General features: G+C 42.3%; 1 protein-coding gene across 1 annotated transcript; it reads right to left on the bottom strand.

Moving 5' to 3' along the window:
* Window positions 1-2,486: 2,486 nt before the first annotated feature.
* akap1b (A kinase (PRKA) anchor protein 1b) lies at window positions 2,487-19,976 on the bottom strand. The gene is made up of 11 exons (XM_023428423.2): window positions 19,829-19,976; window positions 12,371-14,013; window positions 10,817-10,941; window positions 10,043-10,169; window positions 9,775-9,902; window positions 9,506-9,683; window positions 9,087-9,237; window positions 8,252-8,319; window positions 7,967-8,040; window positions 7,810-7,875; window positions 2,487-6,968 (listed from the first exon to the last, which is right to left on the bottom strand). Exons 2-11 carry the CDS (start codon window positions 13,986-13,988, stop codon window positions 6,906-6,908), a joined length of 2,598 nt encoding a protein of 865 aa, XP_023284191.1. The 5' UTR covers window positions 13,989-14,013; window positions 19,829-19,976; the 3' UTR covers window positions 2,487-6,905.
* Window positions 19,977-20,523: the final 547 nt, after the last annotated feature.

The following is a 20,523-nucleotide window of genomic DNA, read 5'->3' as shown; positions in this document are numbered from 1 at the left end:
ATATAAATAGAAAAATAGAAAAATGTAACAATAAAATATTTACTTTAAAAATGTATATATAAATAAAACTAAATAAATATAATACAATTATACAAATATGTACAATGTGCTATATAAATGGAGGATACATAATATGTTTACCTATTAAGTCACTGATTAGGATATGATCTACCTACAACAACCCCAGTGCATAAAAAAAAATGAGGTTTACAAGATCTAAAAAGAATTTTTGAAAGAGGTTTTCTTTTTCTTTTTTCTTTTATTGAGAGTAATAATTGTGGAGTAATAGTGTTAAATATATATGAAATACTCTAAGTGATATATGAATGTAAGGCCAGGTTTATTTATATAGCACCATTCAGAAACACAGAAATTCAAAGTGCTTTACAGAGGCATTGAAATGCACAGAAAGTAAAACATTAAGATGTCATTAAAATTGCATTCAAAAACAATAAAAAGACATTGGAATGATTAAAATCAGTTAAAATATGACACATTAAAATTGTATGTACAGTATGTATGAAAAGGAAAGGGAGTAAAGCAACATTTTAGGTACCAACAGCCACCAACTGAAAGAAGGATACATGATAATATTAAAATGGGGTTTACTTAATCTTAGTGTGTTTGTTAACTTTTTGTTATGTTCACCACAGCAAAAATTTTTGAGTTTATTTTGAAGGGCAAATGATACTGGTTGCTTTTTTTATGCAGCTTATTTTCATGCAGCAGGTGAATGAACAGTGGCCAGGCAGCATCACAGGTTTCAGATAAATGGCAGCTTGTCAGTTGTCATTAGTGATGAACACTAAGCTTATAATTCTCTGTTAGGGTTAATTTAAGGGAATTAAATTACCATCAATAATTATTCAGTGTCAATTATAGACTTTGTGGAAGGTATTCTTTTTTATGACGATCCTGTCAGGGTGGACAAAATAATAATAATGTATTTGAACTTTTAGTTTGTGTTTTTCTTTCTTTAAGAGAGGTCAAAATGTGTCAGACCTTTGTTACTCTTGCTGATATTGTCCTGACATGGTGCCTAAAATAATTTATGTTTAGTCAGATTATTGTGCAGCCAATCTGGGGCCATGTTATATTCCAGCATAGGGATACAGAAGCCTACACAATTAATGCACAGTGAGAGAAAAAAAACCTTCTAGGCTAACTTATGCCTGGGTCCGTGGCCCGAGTCTGGCCCATATACTTCCACATCTGGAATCAAACAGATCAGACGGCTCTGGGTTTGTTGGCTGTTAAATGCCGTCATTGTTAACAAGCTACCAAATGTGTAGTATAGCGCCCCCTCCTGCAGGATATAGGGCACTGCATGTGTAGAGTCACAGCAGTGTTGGCATTTAAAGTAAAACTGGTGTAATACACGCATTAGTTGATTCGTTGGCTGTAAATGTCTATTATCGATTAGTCAGACTGGCTAAAGTGGCTAGGCTAACGAAGGCTATTTTAGCCCAGAGTCAGAATCGGTAAAGCATCGCACATATCGCAACAACAGAACAGACGACACAAACCTATATATGCATATTTAATCGGGGCCGTGACGGTCTCGTGGTTCACCTGCCGTCGGGAAAACGGAATGTGCCGGTGAAACACGAGTGGCACACCGGTAGATATCAGCATAAGCCGCTCAACCACTAGCGACAAACTGTTAGCCACTTCTCGACCCCTGGGTGCATAACACAGCGGTGACGTCACCACAATATATTCTATTTATTCTGTGTTCTTCAATAAAACCCCCATATTGCATTTTGTTTACATCCGCCCTCGAATCATGGCCCAAAATCACTGCAACTGATTTCTTCTGACTTCCGGGTATGCGATAAGCGGCATACTATTTACAACTTCCGGACTTCCGGGTCACATATATACATACATACATATGCACACACAGAATAAGAAAAAAATAAAAATAAAAAAATTCTACGAAAATTAGAGCGATGACGGATCGTTTTGTCATATTTTGTGTTTTTTATTATCAAAACAAAAAACGGGGAAATAGATCGACATTTTTCATTACCGAAGTGTTGTAATTATTCTTCTGTTAAGTGTGATGTTTTTCTGAATGAACAAATCTCAGAATTCTGAGATAATTATCTTGTTAATTGAGAAAAACTGGATTTATGCTGAAGAATTTTTTTTGAGAGTTTTTCTCAATTAATGAGATAATTATCTCCAAATTCTGAGATCTCGTTCATTCAGCCAAATGTTTTTTTCCACAAGTGAATTAATTATGCTTCTGTACAGTCACACTTTCAAATGTCAGTTGAAATATTTGTAACTACTTAAATATGTTTTCTTTGTACTTCGGTTTTCTCTCTTGTATCTGAGATCCACTTCAATCTCCCTTTCCCCTGTTGTAGAACTTAATTTTTGCACAGTGATACACAATGCATATAAAAATGTTTGTATTCTTATCACAAGACTTCACTAATGAAGACGTACAAAAAAAAAAAAAAGAAAATACCCAAAAATCACTTTCAATAACTTTTATTTTTTTTCCCTAATAGATCTGTACAATCAGCAAATCAAACTTAAGATGAGCCTAGCAAAAAAACTGATCTGTACATGTTAAATGCTTTTGGGCACAACAGCTTAACACCCATTTAAATAATCAAATGATGACTTGTCTAGCTGTGCAAACACTTAAAAATCAGTCCCACGGCGTGAGAACATCGAGTGACTCGACTGAAAGAGGGGAGGCAGGATGAAGCAGACCAAACCAAACAGAACCAAAAAAAATAATGTTCCCTTTATATCTCTTTCTCTCCAGTGTTATAGAAAAGTACAGTCAAATATCTTATTTACAGAGAAATGAACAAAACTCTAGAGGGTCTCTGGGCAGCGGGGGGTGTTGTCTTAGAGAGAAGGGGGGGGTGGGGGTGGGAAATATAGTGGTATGGCATATTTAACCTGGATTTAAAAAAAGAAAAGAGAGAGAGACAGGAGCAGAACAGAAATGATGCACACAAGCCAATAACAGACAATATGGCTACTGCTCCGATTCCAGCACCAACGTGTGGTTACCTTCTTCGAGTTACACACATCTGTCTAATTTTCTACACATCTGTATTTTATGTTTTCAAGCACAGTCACGCCCCCCCCTCCCCCCCTGCTCTCAGCCGCCCTCAGGCATCTTGATTTACTAAACGATCACCTCATTAACCGTTCCTGAGATACATTATTGAAGTTATGTATTATTGAAGAAGTTTTAAAGTGTTGTTTACCTGTGTTAAGTTTGAAAACAGTTACTTTCCTAGTTCTTAGTTGTGTCATATATAAACACTAAACCCCCCTCCCCTCCCCCACTTTCTGTCCTTCAAATTGTCCAAATAAAAGCTGCCTTATTGCTAGAGTAACATTGACTTCATTTCCACTGAAAAAAACTCAATAAAACACATGGATTTAATGTTATTGTGGACACGAATCCCTTTTTTTTTTCACTCAGCCCCCTTCAGGCTGAATCAAACATTCCCATATCAGAAGTGCAAACACAGGGACGGTCTGACTTCATGACACTGGATAAACATGATTGAGAAAATTCATTTCAACTACAGTGATGAGACACATTAAAAATGCAGATTTAACGGAAAACCGTTACGTTAAACTTTAAAAATGTTGTTGGTGTTTGTAGGATTGTGATGAGGACCCTGTTCTTCAAATGTGGTTCAGTCAGAAACATGACAGGTAAACAGGAAGAAAATCAAGCTGACTTTCAGTTTAAAATGTCCCATATAGTATAAAGGTCTGTGTCCATGTGTAGTGTGATTATAGTTCAGGTCTAGCTTCTATATTAATACTGTGAAAGTATCAAAGCCTCAGTCCACAGAGAAATGCACACAGCCTGTATTCAGAAACTGAGCCTTAAAACCAGCCGTCAGGACTTCTGGAACTTTGTGATGTCACAACAAAGCAGTCACCAAGCCCCGCCCACCTGGACCCACCATCCAAAAATTACAGGATTTGGTTTTTCTGAGTGTTTTTACCTGAAATCTGCTATATTTTGTTTTTTTAGTGGATGGCTCAGAAAACAGTGAGCGAATCAGAAGAGAGGCTCAGAGCCTCCTCTCTTCTGATTGGCTCACCGACCTGTTGTTACTAGAGCTCCAGAGAGAAGCCTGAGAGAGGAGATGTGAAACTACACTGAGATGGTTTTTGGTTCTTAAAAACACAAATATATCTTCTTATGGATCAACACTTCAAATAAAACACAGGGGAAGTGTTAAATATGGGACCATTAAATTCACATCACAATCTCTCAACAAACCAACTTCTTTTTCTCCACCCACTGTTCTCTCTTTAGCTCCCATTGAATCATACATACATCCTTTTGGTCAGATCTTATCAAGCAGTAACTCACTCTCTCCTCCTCTCTGCTTTGGCTACAACAGTCTTGCATTAATTTTAACCGTTTGTGATTATTTTTTATGAGCAACATCTGTGATTTTAGTTCATATTGGGGAAAAAAAAAAAAAAGACATAATTCCTACACTCTTCCCTCAATTACCCGATTTTAAGGGGGTTTCATCTCATTTCATGTTAACGTTGTTCATGTTTTCACTCGTGGCTCTGATGGTGTTTTTCAGTAAGAACTCCACCTTTGCCACACGGACACTCTCTGACCTGGGCAGGAAAACCCATCGTGAACAACCAGAACCACCAGCGAAGTTAAAACAACTGTTGTCCACATGTGAAGAACAGGATCCTGCTCTGTGCTGCACCACAATACATTTAAACACAGGCTGATGTTTGACAAACGTCACCACAGTTAAAAGTGTAGGACAGACGAGCTCATGGGTCGGTTCACAAAGCAGACTAATGACACAAACTGGATCTTGATCAACAGTTAACAGGTCGACACTGAAAACTAAATCTCGTGTGGTGTTTCTTTCCCATGTCAGTGTGTGAGTTTGTAGTGGTTGAAGACGTCAGAGCTTCACCGTAACAGCAGCAGCTTCCTGCCGTCGCACTGAGACTCTGATCCAGATCAGATGAATCTTTGGGATCATGATTAAAACAGAGATTAATCACTCTGGTATCTATGAGACGTACAGTAATCTGACCAACATGAAACGTTAGCTCAGACCTTTAGCAGCGTCGTTTCCCTTCACATTTAGATCTTAATCATTTGTTACCAAGTGTTTTCATAGATTTGATTTTAGATATATACTTACTGAGCACTTTATTAGGAACACCACACTAACACTGGTCAGTTCCTCCCTCTGCTCTTAAACAGCCTCAGTTCTTCATGTCACTGATTCCACAAGATGTTGGAAACTCTCCTCTGAGACTCTGCTCCATGTTGACATGATGGTTCCTGTTCTAACATCACAAAGGTGGTTTTACTGGATCCAGGTCTGGAGACTGGGGAGGTCACTGAAGTTCACTGAACTCACTGTCACGTTCATGAAACTTTAGCTTTGTGACACGGAGCATTATCCTGCTGGAAGCAGCCTAACAGGGTCGGAAACGATACTCAGGTCTGTGACACTCGGACCACGATTGATTGGTATTAAGAAGAAACATTCCCCACACCATCACACCACCACCATCAGCCTGGACTGTTGACACAGGGCAGGTTGGGTCCATGGATTCAAACACTGACTACCAGCTGCTGCCTCAGCACAAATCCAGACCAGGTCTTCACCTGTCCAGTGTTGGTGAGTTCGTGTCCACTGCAGCCTCAGGTTTCTGGTCTTGGCTGACAGGAAGTGGAACCTGACGTGGGCTTCTGCTGTTGTTGTCCAGATGTTTGATCCTGACCTGTATCTGCAGGATCATATGTACTGCTGATTGGAAGACTGCATGAATGAGCAGGTGTACAGGTGTTCCTAATAAAGTGCTCATTGAGTGTACATATATCACCAGGACAAACATTTGGGGACTTGTAATAAAAATGTAGTGGATCAGTTGTGTCAGTCTTTTAAAAAGAACATTTGTAATTTCAGGATCATGACAGTGCGTGTCAGTGGTATGTTGCCTTGGTGACAGGCTGTCAGAAAAATGCATCTTGGGAAATAGGAGAATTTTGAGAAAGTTCCGATGCGAAAAGTTATTCAACTGCATTTTTGAAATTCCCGCTTCTTCTTTAACGCAGTGCAAGTCAGTAGAGAAAAGTAGATCCTGGCTGGAGGTGCAGCAGCAGCTCTGGATAGAGATCCCCCCCCCCAGAGAGGTCCAGGAGGGCTGAGCAGACCAGCAGGGTGCTCTGTCCTCCACCAGGGACCCCCCCCCCCGCTCTTTGAGGTGTTATCACTCATCAGTCTCTACAGCCTTTCTGCCCCTCCCCCTCCACATTCTATCATAATCTGCTAAATGGACTTGGAGCTACAGACTAAAGGCAGGGCGTCAGTGAAAGACAGGACAGTTTAAAACCAGTGTCTACACAGTCTGATGATCCACAGTCGACGTGCAAAGGCCCAGAGCAAAAATTAAGATCGGAAGGGGGAGGAGAAAAAAAAAAAAAAAAAAAAAAAAAATATTGGCTGTACCTTTATTTAATTACAATATAGATTTTCTTTTAAAAAATTTTACAAGTACCTCTTCCTGTCCTCCAAGTTCTTTTTGTGTACAAGTATAAGGGGGGAGGTCGTCTTATTTTGAAGCAGTGCTGTTCTTGTAGATTATGCCTGCAAACGATTTTTAATTTCTTTTCAAAAAAGGAAGGGGGGAGGGTCGAGGAGAACAACAACAAAAAAATAAAATAAACAAAAAACAAACAAAACAAAACAAACAAACAAACAAAAAAACAAACGAAAAACAATCTTCTTAGATCCAGTGGTGGGGCGGGTGGGGCTGGGACCACAGCCGGGGCCCGGGCCCAGACTGCTGACCACCAGAGAGAGTAAGGGGGGGGGCAGGTGGAGGCGTGGAGGTCAGAGTATGTTACGAGTTCAGAATCCATCCACCCAGGATCCCAGGCCTCTCTCCGCCAGAGTACGGTTCACTGAAATCACCTGGAGGGAGAGACACGTTCACATTACACACAAACACTAATTCTATCAGGACGACAACAGAGTCGTGTCATATTCATATCTACTGCTTTGAGTTTTCATTCACTTTACTTTGCTGTGGAAATGAAATCCAACATTAAAAGTAATACATCTGTTCAATAAGTGCAAGGTGGTCAGGTAAGGAAGTATTAAAGGTGTTATTGTACTTTGATTTGGGTAAAGTATTGAGTTTAACTGACTGATTAACACTAAAAAAAAGACAAAGTAGAAACAATGGAGTTAAGATGATTATTTTCTTATTCCTGTTTCTTTTAAAAGCAGATGGACTCGATGAGTAAGACATGACTCTGCTGTAGAAACAGACATTATCCTGAAAACATCAAAACAACAAATAAACCGGGAGGAAGTGATGTTTGTATTCACAGCAAATGACATCAACAGTGAATTATAACAAGAGGATCAGACCACAGACGTCCGAGTGCAACATGATTCAATCAGAATATTAGGAACACGGACGCATGTCCAATACGAGTCTGTTTCAAATAAAGCTGCAGCTGATGTAAAGTAACCAAACTGAATGTATTTCCTGTTTCCTTGGCTGAGTTAAATACAGCATCCTCCTTTCAAATCTGCACAGAATGTAACATGAAAACATTTGTTTGTTTTTTTACACTAAAATGTTTGAACTGATTCCAGCTTTTCAGGCAAATCTTTAATGTCAGAGAAACTGGACACATGTAAAACCGTTATTATAAAGCTGCACCGCATGACTGCTGACACCCTCAGCATTAAAACTACCTGTACAGGTGTGTGGGTGTGCAGACAGTGTATACATGTATCATACCTCCTCTCCGACCATGTTCCACAGGTGGACCAGCGGGAGGCCTGTGTTGTTGTCGTAGTTCGATACCTTCACACAAACAGAAAAAGAAAAACAAACAGCCGGTCAGAGATGAGACCTGTCGCTGCGGAGACGGGTCAGCTGAGGAAGGTGATCTCACCTGTGCGAGCAGCGCCACTCCTCTGGTCATCTCCTCCAACGCCGACGTGGCCTCAGGTGAAAAACGATCCTCTCCTGATGAAAGACGTTTCAAACATGTCAGAACAAAATAGGAACAAAACATCCAACCATATAAAATCTGTTCTTCTCAGTCGGACACATTTAGAAGAAAAGAGGCACAAAACGAAACGATCTTAAATTACGCTGTCGTTGAAACAACTGACTCCAAACAGTCAAACAACTCTAAACAGTTTAAAATGACTTGTTAACATAAACAATGTTGTACCTGGAAGTGGAGCGATGTTGTCGAGCAGGACTTCTGCACCTTGAAATGGTAGTGTTACAAAATCAGACCTGGAAAATAAAAAGAAGCAGTTTGTTTAAGACAAATTATGGAAATGTATCTCATGCAGTATTTACTTATTTTCATCTTTTTTGGAAACCACGTACCGACTTCATCTCGACACATCAGCGTTTTTTTAAGCCTACATGTGCAAAAAGAACCTGCACCACCTACAAGGCTCCATCAGTATGCACATTTAAAATAAATGCTAACTCATAACGTTGCACATGGACCATCAGCGCCAGAAGCTTCACCTCAGTACAGAACATCAACTTTAATTAATCATCAGTTTGTGCAGAGCGTCTGCCTGACATCTGCAGACAGATGTTTGCTCAGTTCGCTGACAGAGACAGAATGAATAAATCAGAATATTACATATTACAGCTTAAATATTGGAAACAGATACTGTAGCTTTAAGAAATTTGTTTAAAAAAATTCAATATTATGAGTGAAATTATAACATTTTGTGATCAAAAGGAAAAATAAATGAGCAATGCATTTCTGCTGGTAGCTCTTTAGTCCAGGACGAGACTAAATGCCAGTTCAAGAAACTGCCTCTAGATGGCAGAACAATAGCCCCCTCCCCTCTACAGTCTACCCGCCCCTTAATTGGCAGGTAAACGCGGCTCAGAAGAACACAGGTGCCTCACTCCCCCCTCCCTCCTGGGAGAAGATACCAGAGTCTCTGAACCTGCTCCCGACGGAGTAACACCTTTACCTGTTACCTGCACATCTCTTCACCACTGTATTTATTAACACGGGGAGATCTGACACTCGCCTTATTTGCCGTAGTGAGTCGATCTTAACTCTGTCGTAGCCTCCGTAGTCGACGTATCTAATCTCCACTTCGTTTGTTTCCTTGTAGAAGGTGATGACCTGAGCTCTCCACCAGGCTCCTTCCACCGCTGGAGCTGCACAGATCACGCCCACTGGAGGACACACAGATGGACAGAACGACTGTTAAAGCTCCGAGTAGCAGAACAACAACAGACACACACTTAAACACATTTTCCTTAAATGCAACACCGATGCAGTTTTACTTTTTCTAACTTTAACAAAAAGGTGTATTTTATAAATTCCCTCCCCAACAGAAGCTTCATAAGATCATTACTCAGTCATCATTTACTACACAAAGACTAAAGCTGCAGAAAGTGACTGACTTCACCGACTTCTATCCCACCCTGTGACCATGGTTACCTTCAGCAGGTGAGGGCAGGGCGGGGGTGCCGGGCTGGGAGTAGCAGAGGAACATCTGCTGGTCGAGGCTCCGCAGAGCGTGGTAGGTGGGGTGGGTGTGCTGCTGGACGAAGATGTGACCGGCCGACACGATGTTCACCACTATCACTTCAACCGTCACTCCACTGGGGAGCAGGAGCTGAGGAGACACAGGACACGACAGGAACTGTTGAATCTGTACCAACTAAAAGAATCGGTCCTCCTGAGCAGCCGGAGAAGCCCATCCTTACCCAGGAGGTCATGGGAAGCGACGGCAATGTGAGCGGGGGCGGGGGAGGTGCATACAGGTTCGTCAAGTCCAGGTCTTTAAACTTCTTCCCAATCAGTGAGAGGGCCTTGTCGACCTGCTGCTGCGTACCTGCACAGAGACCAAACACAAGAGGTTTCAGCCGGATTCCTACGTGAATCAGTTCCCTCCATCCAACCTCTTCAAAAGACACTAGAAGAAGAAGAAGAAGAAGAAGAAGAAGAAGAGGGGACCTGGTGCAGCCGACTCACCCTCTATATGACAGATCTGGAACTCCTGTGTATAAGGCAGGGTGGAGATGTAGATCTTTGCACCAGAGTTCTGCTTGAGGAAACTCACAAATCTCCCCTGTTTCCCGATTAACCGCCCGACAAGATGCTGGGACAGGAAGAGAGGACAGACAATAACACGTTAAAAAGGGACAGTTGATTTATAAAGAAACAAATGTTTAACATTTTACAAACTAACAGTAAGAGCCTTGACACAATTCAGACTTTTAATTCACTATAAATTATTAGTATCTCAGTTTTGTCCTCTGAAAAATGTTGAAATATTTCTGAAATACTAAAAAATACCACTAGTCTCATCTTTTCAGTCTGCAGTCTGTCATTGCAGCTATAAGGGTTAAATTATACTATATACACTGATATATTACATGTGGTAGTTAAACTAGTTTAAAAGGTTAGTTTAAGAAACTGGGAGTTTAGAAAATGCTGAATTTATATACCTCTGAATACTGGCAAAAACTCTGGAAAACTAGAGTTTCAAAATTTGAGAGTCAGTGCATTTGTTAGGAACTGTTTTCACCGGCGGATTAAATGTTATATCCAATATCGCATTTCTATAAGTGCACATTATGTCCTAGTGTGTGAAGTGCATAGTTTTGGTAATAATACAACCATGTTTATACCAAACATCAGCATCTTGTTATTTTGAACACAGGACGTAAAGATACTTGAGCTGATTATCATGTCACACTGATGAGGTGGAGGGTTTTACTTGTTGTGTCACTTCCCCTGACTCACCTTTGGCACCTCAATCTCCCAGATGATGAGCTCAGAGCTCAAGGAGGCAGCGTTGTTGCTCTGGCTTTCCCCGACACCCATAGTGCAGCCGCTGTCCACAGAGTCCATACTATTCACATCAGAGCCTACACACACACACACACACACACACACACAATCACCTTTAGCAGCTGTATTCACATTTGCAGCAACATAAATGTCAAAAGCCCTCCCTTTAGAGGATGACTCATTTATCAGATATTGATATTTACATCACATACACGGTAGAAAAATCACTTTTTGTTTCTCTTGACTCTATCTACCTGCCCACTCATGTCCCTCAACAACAACAACAACAACAACTAGCTGTCCGAAACACAGCTCGGCTAGAAGGAAAGTAAAGGTTTCTGGCACCTCCTTCCAAGGTGCAAGGTACAAGTCTAAAGAGGTCAAAACTCCTGTTGCAGTAAACTGAAGAACTTTATTAGACCGACGCATTTTGGCTCGTGGCCTCCATCAGTGTTACAGCTAGCCTGACAAAGTTATAGAAGAAGAGGACAGCTATATGGACGACATCCTAACATCCCACAGACAGACAGGACAACGTCATAAAGCAGGTTGAACAAATACTAGAAGCTGAAGGGTTTTCAAGTAGGATGTAGCAAAAATTCAACTAAGAAAAGCAGAGCACTGATACTCCCAAAACAAATGAGGGATGAGGAGAACAAGGCCTGAGGCATCAGGTGTCTGGTAGAGGAGGAGAAGCTCCACATGACCTTATCAACTGTTTAAAGAGGGAGGAGAGAGGCAGCCAGGTCTGGGCCTCCTCAAACCACCAGAAGGGATCTGCTAAGTCTAGCAGCGGGGCTCTGACCCGATCTGCCTGGTCCTGGCCCACAGAGCAGGTCATTCTGGTCAGTAGAGTATTTCAAGAAACTTGGAGTGGGAGTCTGAGGCGAGACACAGGGGGCGGGGGGGCAGACCATTCTCTGAAGGCCTCAGAGAGGAGGCCACGGAGCTGTTGGAGTATTCTGAGCTCGGCCAGATCAGATTCCACAGGAGTGTCACACCAGCTGACTGGAGTGGAAAACCACAGGGGAAACATGTTCTCAGACGAAGTGACAACTCTGCTTCTGCTGCAAGGTTGGACCAGGTACGCTGTGGGGGGGGGGGCGTGGCTTAGAGCGGTGACTGCTTTGTTGTGACATCACAAAGTTCCAGAAGTCCTGACGGCTGGTTTTAAGGCTCAGTTTCTGAATACAGGCTGTGTGCATTTCTCTGTGGACTGAGGCTTTGATACTTTCACAGTATTAATATAGAAGCTAGAGCTGATCTATAATCACACTACACATGGACATCTCTATATTTATATATTATATTATCTGTGTATATTAAGAGATATTTATTGATCACTCCTCAACCATGTTACAGACCAGATCACCCATAGAGCAGCTGCAGCACGCCCAACAACTAGAAGAGCAGCAATTTGAAACTCTCAAAAATCAAGTTTCATTCCGATTATACTCAGCAACACGTCTTACACTAATTCCCAGAATAAACAGAATGATGCCTCACCTCCAGACTGGTCCGTCTCCTCAAACGTCCCGTGAGCTCCATTCCTCAGGCCCATCCCGTTGAGCCCCTTTATCTCACACACAGAATCCACTGAGTTTTCTTCAGTCACGGACGAAACCGTCGCCTCTGCGGCGGTCTCGACCAGCGACTGAGGCAGCGCGGCTTCTTTCGCGGACAAGTCTGTTATTTGGATCACATCCATTTGGTTGTCGAACATGCTGTTCTGGAGGTCCTCGCTGCTGATGCCGTCCTCAGAGTGGCACGTGCTGCAGGCTGAGTCCTCGGCCGGCACAGCTCCTTCATCGCCTTTCAGTTTAGCGTTTAGCAGAGGGACACTTGGTGCAGCTTCGTGCGACGCCGTTGGCCAATGGCCTCTCTGTGCATTGTTTGTCTGGTGTGCCCTTTGACTGACCTCAACGGGCTCCCATACTGGAGCAGAGGAGCATCCATTAGGCACCCCTTGCTGTTCTTTCTCCGTTGCCTCTCTAGACTCGCAGCTTGTCTGAGAGGAGCTCGTCAGTAGATGGTGGCGCTGCTGTGCTGCTGTGATTGCTTCCTGTTGGGAGCATAGTCTGCTGCTAGCAAGCGGCGTGCTGCTGCTGCTGCAGGTGGGCTCGCTGTTGTCTGTGACCTGGCACCTGGTGACACCAAGGACCTCCTGGGTGGCCGCCGAGATGACCTCACATATGAGTCCAGCTGCCAGAAGCTCCAGATCCTGCTCCTCTCCACTGCTACCATGTGTCTGGATGCTCTCCGGGGTCGCTGTTGTGTTGATGGAGTCTTCGACTGTGGTCAAGGCTGTGGAGGTTGGGCCCGGGGTGTTCGGGGTGCTCGTTATTTGTTGGTGGAAATCCTGCGTCGAAGGGGGCGTCTCTAGAGAGTCGGCCTCAGATGGCATCACTCTCTGCACTTTGGCTGGGGTAACTGAGCAAACAATCAGCTCATCTTGTGTATTACTGGTACCATGATGCTTTGCAACTTCTCCCTCCGGCTCAGGCCTCTCTGCATCAGAAAGGTAGGCTGTCGCGGGGGAGGAGCTGGACACTTTGTTGGACTGGCAGGGCACGATGACCTCTTCTACCAAGGCTTCTGGAGCAGGGACTGGATCTCTGATCTGTTGTTTCTCCAGCTCTGTTTCCAAAGCAAGTGATGAGCTTTCCTCTGGGGCTTTATGGTCTTTCGATGACACCTGCGAGCTGTCGTCTTTGCCGGGTGACGGCGCAGCCACGTCTGGGGGTTTATGGACATCCTCTCCTCTTGTTCTGCCTAGGGGAGGGGCAGCTTCTTCTGAACGTTGTTCTGGCGAAGGTGCTGCTTCACTGTCCGGCACGTGGATATGGGATATATTTTCATGTTCTGTTCTCTGGTTCGTCACCTTCGGAGGTCTGTGGGCGGGGCGCTCTGTGTCGTTTGTAGGGGATGATACGGTGCCTTTCTCAACCAAACCATTGCTACCCTCTGCTGGAGAAGTTCTGAGGCCCACAGGAGTCAGAGCCCCCTCTGGGCTGTCGTGAGTGATGAGCCGCTCTTTCTTCCGCGAGATGTACCAATACCAACCGATCAGCGCGAGTACTCCGGGCAGCGTGTAGGGTACAACAGAGCGAAACCTCAGCGGCATTTCCTCAGGGCACTAGCAGCTACACCTGGAAGAGACAGACAGGTTTGTATTAGTTGAGGGTTGAATACAATCTATGCCAAATACAGGAGACCTGGCCTGGATCTGCCTGTTGATTGCACATCGATCTAAGGATTCAACTTAATTTTACTCTTCACCTGATGAATACTGAAGACAGCTGTAGCATTAAAATATTAAAACTTTATCAGCACAACAGCTGCTAGCAAAGACAACAAGGTCAGTGAAATTTGTTATCCATGTTACTTTCGCCACTGATAAGACCCAATAAGAGAGCGACCGTGGGTGTCTACGTCATCGTTTCCAAAGGTCTCCATTTTTGGCCGTCCACACTACAAAGCAACCCCAAGTTTTCAAGCTAAAACGGGCCCAGCAGCGTTTCCAAAAGTCTCTGTTTTAGGCGCTCGAAAAGTCCAGAGTAGTGTGGACACCAGGAGTAAACAAAGCCATATATGAAACCAGTATATTTTTACTTTTAATTCTTTCATTTGATTTTATTCACTTTGATTGTGAAGCACTTTGTGACTAGTGTCTGTAAAGTGCTGTACATAAACTTTGCTTGAAAAAGAGACGTTTTAAAACTAAAATATGGTAGTGCGAGAACGATTAAAAATCTGTTCCTATCATCAATAAAATCTCTTGAAAATATAACAAACACGTTCCATTTGAAGATCCACATGACAACGTGCCAACTCTGTAACTGCTGAGGTCATACAAAGTTTAGGAACTAAAAAGTGAGGTTATGGCGCCGACAAGACTGAGTCGTCAGTTGGCTGGTAAAACAACAGGACAATCGACAGTAGAATCGTCCTGATTAGGTATTTATCTACAATCTCAAAGCTTATTATTGAGCCAATGCCATGTCTAATTTGTCTTCTCTCCTTATATATGGTTATCCGTCTAGAGAGAGAGACAGAGACAGACAGAGAGCAACAGGGAAGCTGGACTTTTGACCTCTATGGCTGCTGGCACTGACACCTGCTCTACGTAATCAGCTGCTTGACCTCTGCTGCACAGTTCTGGGAAATATGTTCAATGTGAAGTGACAAAAGAAAGAGCTGCTTTTTACAGAACAAGAGCAGAACAAGAGAGGAAAAGATGACAGTTAATGTGTGTTTAAAACCAAAACCTCACACTCTGCCATGTTCATATGAAACAACACTGTTTGGAAAACACCCTGGTTTCCTGTTACGTATGTTAAGGCCTGAAAAGTCCACAGTAGTCCATGAGTTCAACAACCAGCTGGGACTCTCCTCTTCAGATGTCAGCATTTAGGCTGGAGGGTGCAAACACATGAATGTACCGAGGCTCAGGCCCTTGTCCTGAATAATAAATAGACTCGTTCCCAAAGAGGTGGGAAAGACTACACCATCCACACATCACACAATTAGATCGGTATTTACAAGAGCACAAAATTACAGGATAATTTCAAATAGATAAAATTACAAATTAGTTTGTGCTCAAGTTGTGCATAAGAACAAGTACAGAACAGCTCCTTTGGGTTTAATAAGAATTTAAATGATCTTTAATTGAGGATATATTCTGAGTTTGGCAACACTATCTGACACAACTTAAATCCAGTCATTATGCCTCTTCTATTATATCACGTAGAAGAATTATCACTGAGAGAAAACTGATCAATTGGTTGCTGAAGAACACATTTGTACCTAATGCATGTCAGGCAATGTTGATTTCCCCTTTTCTGCTTCATAAAAAAACATGTTTTAACACAAGGCGACAGTGTCACAGTCTGTGAGGTAAAGGAAAAACATCAACATTAACGTTATGCCAAAATGTTGTGCCAAAAACTGATATTTACATATTTTCTTTACTGATTTGTGCTAATTTCCTTCAGTGATTGTTGCCACTTGGAAGCCGTTTAGTAATGCATGAAGACAAGTATTAATAAAACAGGGTTTTGCAGCTGTCTGCAGCAACTGTCTCACAACAGGTCAACTCAACTGACACATACAAGTACTGAAAGACATTTCTATATCTGTCGCCAATGCTTGGATAAAATATTAATATTGTTCTGTGTAGTGCAGCCTCAGATTGGTAATCAATCACAGATAACATTAAGTCACTTATTTTTGGTCAAAGCTACTGTATTCATTGAAGTGCTATCAAGCGGCACGTTTAAGGCTGCTCAGACATCAGACATTTGAGAGAGGAAAAAAAACACAACAACAAACAAGCATGGACACAGTGACTGTGTGGATTTGGTAATTTGTTGTGTTAAAGGTTGCTGTTAGATCTCAGAGCGTCCCTGAACGCATCGACAGAAGTTTGAAAACTCACTGCCTGTTGCTGCATCACTACAGGCTCATCCCAAAGAACAAGCATTAGCAACGTAGAGATAACGGGCAAACAATTACGACAACTTAACATGCAGTTTAAAATACTGTAGTTTAACTGCTTGACCTCCTAATAGAAGTTCATTTTTTATTTGATTTTGGACAACTCAAAAAGTAATTAATAATAAATCAACAAATGATTTGAATCTAATTTAAATAGTCCTCAAATCAGATGCTCTGCCTTCCATTACTCAACAGATTTACAAACTAAATTCAAAGTATAAAGCACAATAATTCTATAAAACTGACATAACTGGTTTGTTGCGTTTTCAAGTCTCATCTTATTTATAAGGGCTGTAGCCTATAAACGTCTATATGAGGCAGAGGAGTAAAATAGACCGTTGCTGAGCTCCAAGAATATAATCATATCTATGTGAATGAGGGTTAGTAGTATTTGCACTATGCTCACTGCCTAATAAGTCGCGGTTCAGAAAATATGACAGGAAACTTCCTCAATGAACTGGTGTGATGAAGGAGGAAGAGGCTGCAACCTGCAACATATAATTTAGGTGAGCAACACCTTTAATCATGCCACTCCTGACATATGAAAAGCCATCTGCACCACAGCCTCTAATTACAGTTGCTTAAAGCATGACGGTGTGCCACCTTTGTGCAGTTGGTTTACTTTATAAACTAGTAGGACCAAAGCTAGTAGACGATCCCTTAACTTCTGTGCACTACATCAAAATCATTTGATTTTAAATGGGTGTAGGGGTCTTAAACTAGATTTAGTAAAAAACTAGTCCTGTGAGTGTGTTAAAATTGAGTGCAGTAGCTGAAGCCTTCACCTGCTTTGTTCAACTAACAAGACAATTCTATATCAAATCAACAGCTGCACCTGAACCAAAACAGAAACCTGGTACTGATGAGCCAGTGTGTGTGTGTATGTATGTGCCCATGAAATGGTGGCCCACACTCCATTCACCTTGAACAAGGTTAAAATAGAAGTTACAAGCAGTCAAACAAATCTAGAGCACTCCTCCTTACAGGACAGGCTGCTATATTCCTCTGTGTGCTTTCCCTGACCTTACAGTCGGGATTCAGACATGTGACCTTGGAGGGTTCAGATAGAGGAGTGGTCAGGCTGTATTTACATGTTTGAAACCTTTGCAACATGCTGAGTGCAGGCAACCTAAGCAGCTTGCACATTGACACTTCCTCAGTCTACCATTCATACAACTCAATAAAAATTAAAAAAAAAAGAAAACTCAGTTTCTACCAATCCCGCATGCTTTTGTACACAACTGTTCATTTAGCAGCACACCCACGTCCCTGATTGCACATGATTTATGATTTAACATTATCAGCAACATGTCAACCACTTGTCAGTTAAATCTAACATATTATATGGTGCTGTATACCTGTGAAACTTCACTTTGTCGTCATTATTCGTGCACACCGTTTGCTCCTACAGGCGTGTGGTGTTCACCGGAAAACCACATGCTTAAGGGTGACATTTTACAACAATTAACACCAATGTGGGGGAATTGCCTGTTAAACCGAACTGTAGTCTGGCCCTTGCTGCAGAATAATTCATGTAGTAATATCATTAAAAGGCTTAATGGAGTCTGTGTCTACAGATAACGCCTCGGTAACATGTCCAGTTTTTTTTTTTTTTTTTTGCACGTCCGCCCCATAGGTGGGACAAAAGAAAAAGGGAAAAGGTACAGGCGGCTACCACCGCCATAGTCAAGTTTCAACTTAATGTTAGCTACAACAACATGCTAATCCTTCAATGGAGCTGACAGAGGATCCAAAGCCCGGCGAAAATCGTATTATTGCCCTTTACAATCCCATGACACGACGAGAAACTGCACCTCGACTTTCCCGGGTTGTCTTATCACACACGAGGGGTCACGATCCCAACTTTCAGGGACGACTTTAGCTAGCTTTTCTTTTTTCTTTAGCAAGCTACGTGCTGATAATAATAATAGACACAATGAGACTATTTGTAGCTCGCGGTGATTAATCCCGTCGGCGTTGTCTCGTGCCGCGCGTGCAGCTCCAATACTATATTTTTAAAAAAAATAACCGTCGTGCTACACGAGCGACCGTTCCGTCACAACACACACCGGCTAATGGTATTAGCTAGCCAGCCAAGTATGAAGACCACAACGTGACACTGCACTAAGAATCCGGGCAGTTTAATGTTTCCTTGCAGTGGAGTGGGATGGATTATAAAATAAGACTTCATTACGTTTCCCCCTTCCTAACATAAACCCCTTCTCTTTACCTTCATACACCTCAAATGCAAAAAAATTTGGTGCCTTAGCTAACACACTGAAACACATCTTTCAGAGATAACAAACAGAACTGGTGCACGGCGAGTTGTAACTGGGAATGGGAATAATTTATAGAAAGTGAAACTCAATATGAGCCGCTAGGTATCTAATTTGAGTGCCGAATTAATCAGTAGGGATCTGATATCCATATAAGAAGTTATGTCAAGTAATAAAATTCAAAGCGTTTTCTCGATACGGTGGCAAGAGTTAAATGGCAGATATATGAAGGGAGTTTTGCGTAACATTTGTGTGTAATGAAATCCGGTGTAAGAGGTGGCTGTGACCTAACGCTAATGTTACTACCGGGAATAAAAGCATGGCTGAATGGGAGGCCGCAGTGCAGGAGAGCGGGTATTTAGTTAACAGGCGATATGGGTTATAATGATAAAAACGTCTATGAACATAAACACGGATTAAAATGTCAGGACGGCTAAGCGCACGTTCCCCTTCACTGCATTATTTTTGGCCCAGTGACCATGACCGTTGGTCGGTGGGTTACACGATTAAAAAGCCTCGTGTTTGAGACGACTTCAGATGTTTAATTTCAACCCTCTGACCACCGCGTTAGGCCACAACATAAAAAGGCATTGCATAACGCAGCTTTAAACGCAAACCAAATGCCCCACCGAGGGCAAGTGCCAGACTGACGCAGGGTTAAAGGACATTTTAAGCCAAGAGAGTGGCTCCTGTCCTGCCTGGGCCTCAGACCTCCCCACGTTAGCTTGCTAGCCGGCCCGGTGGAGAAATGATAGCCACCTGTCTTCACACTGCTGACAGCCTATAAGCATTTGTTACTACTCAAGACACATGACCGTGCTGTTAGTAAGAGAATACTGACGCCAGGAGAGAGGGAATTGGGGTAATTTAAGTTACACAACAGGGGCAGAAGCTAGCTGGAGTGTGCTGCCTGTTAAGTTACAGAAAGATGTGTTAGGCTAGTTGTTCAATGACATGGGATTAATGCACTCATGTGGTGTCACAGTCTGCTGCAGACAGCTCGCACAGACCTGTGGAAATGTCATTAAATGGGTGTTTTACACTGTGCGTGTGTTACACCCCTGTGTAGTGGATTTGAACTACTAAGTCATACTGTGAGAGCATGATGCAGACGGCTACAGGCTAGCATGCTCTTTCCCCCCTCAGTTGCTAAACGCGCTCTCTCCTCTCCGGACTTGTTCCGTTTACTTACAGTGTTTTAGGTTCCTCGGTGCCGCCACGATGAGAGCGATACTAATAGCGTGGGTTTTGTCAAACGTTGTCCCCCGTGGAAAGTCAACCTCTCCTCCCCACGTGTTGACCGACTAGCATCAGTCTTAAAAAACAGACTAAACAGCTGGTCAAATCTCGCGATACTCCGACGCTCAGGACGTCAGTGGTCTCGCGTGAACTGGGAATGCAGTAAAGGTTTTTGCGTTTATCTGATGGCAGTTTTACATGTTGGTCTCATGTCTTGAATGAACATTTAAAGTTAAAGCCATGACGCCAGTCTTACTCATTGATTGGAACCACTGACATATAATTTCAGCATGGTATATAAATATGAACTGAATGCAGTCAGATTAACATGAGGCTGCAGCAGCACAAGGTCAAACATGCAGAAAGCAGGAAAATAACTGTAATAAATGTAATATGTCAATAATATTTTATGCACAAAATCAAGATACAACAACAGATAATTAACTAGTCAATTTTAAGTTGTTGAGGAGATTGATATCTAAATTTAATCACTCTACTATAACTGTTTCCCCCTTGTGGTGAAGCAGAAAAGTTTATTCAATTCAGTTTATTTATATGGCACCAAATTATAACATAGCCCACATTATCTTATGGTGCTTTTACAGTATCATACAGAGAAACACAACAGTTCCAATCATGAGAAAGCAC

This window comes from Seriola lalandi, unplaced genomic scaffold (assembly GCF_002814215.2).
Source record: "Seriola lalandi dorsalis isolate HSWRI2012SDOR001 ecotype SW California unplaced genomic scaffold, Sedor1 jcf7180002054875, whole genome shotgun sequence".
Taxonomy (NCBI): domain Eukaryota; kingdom Metazoa; phylum Chordata; class Actinopteri; order Carangiformes; family Carangidae; genus Seriola; species Seriola lalandi.
Note: the sequence above shows the minus strand (reverse complement) of the source record. Positions and strands in the feature narration are given on the sequence as shown.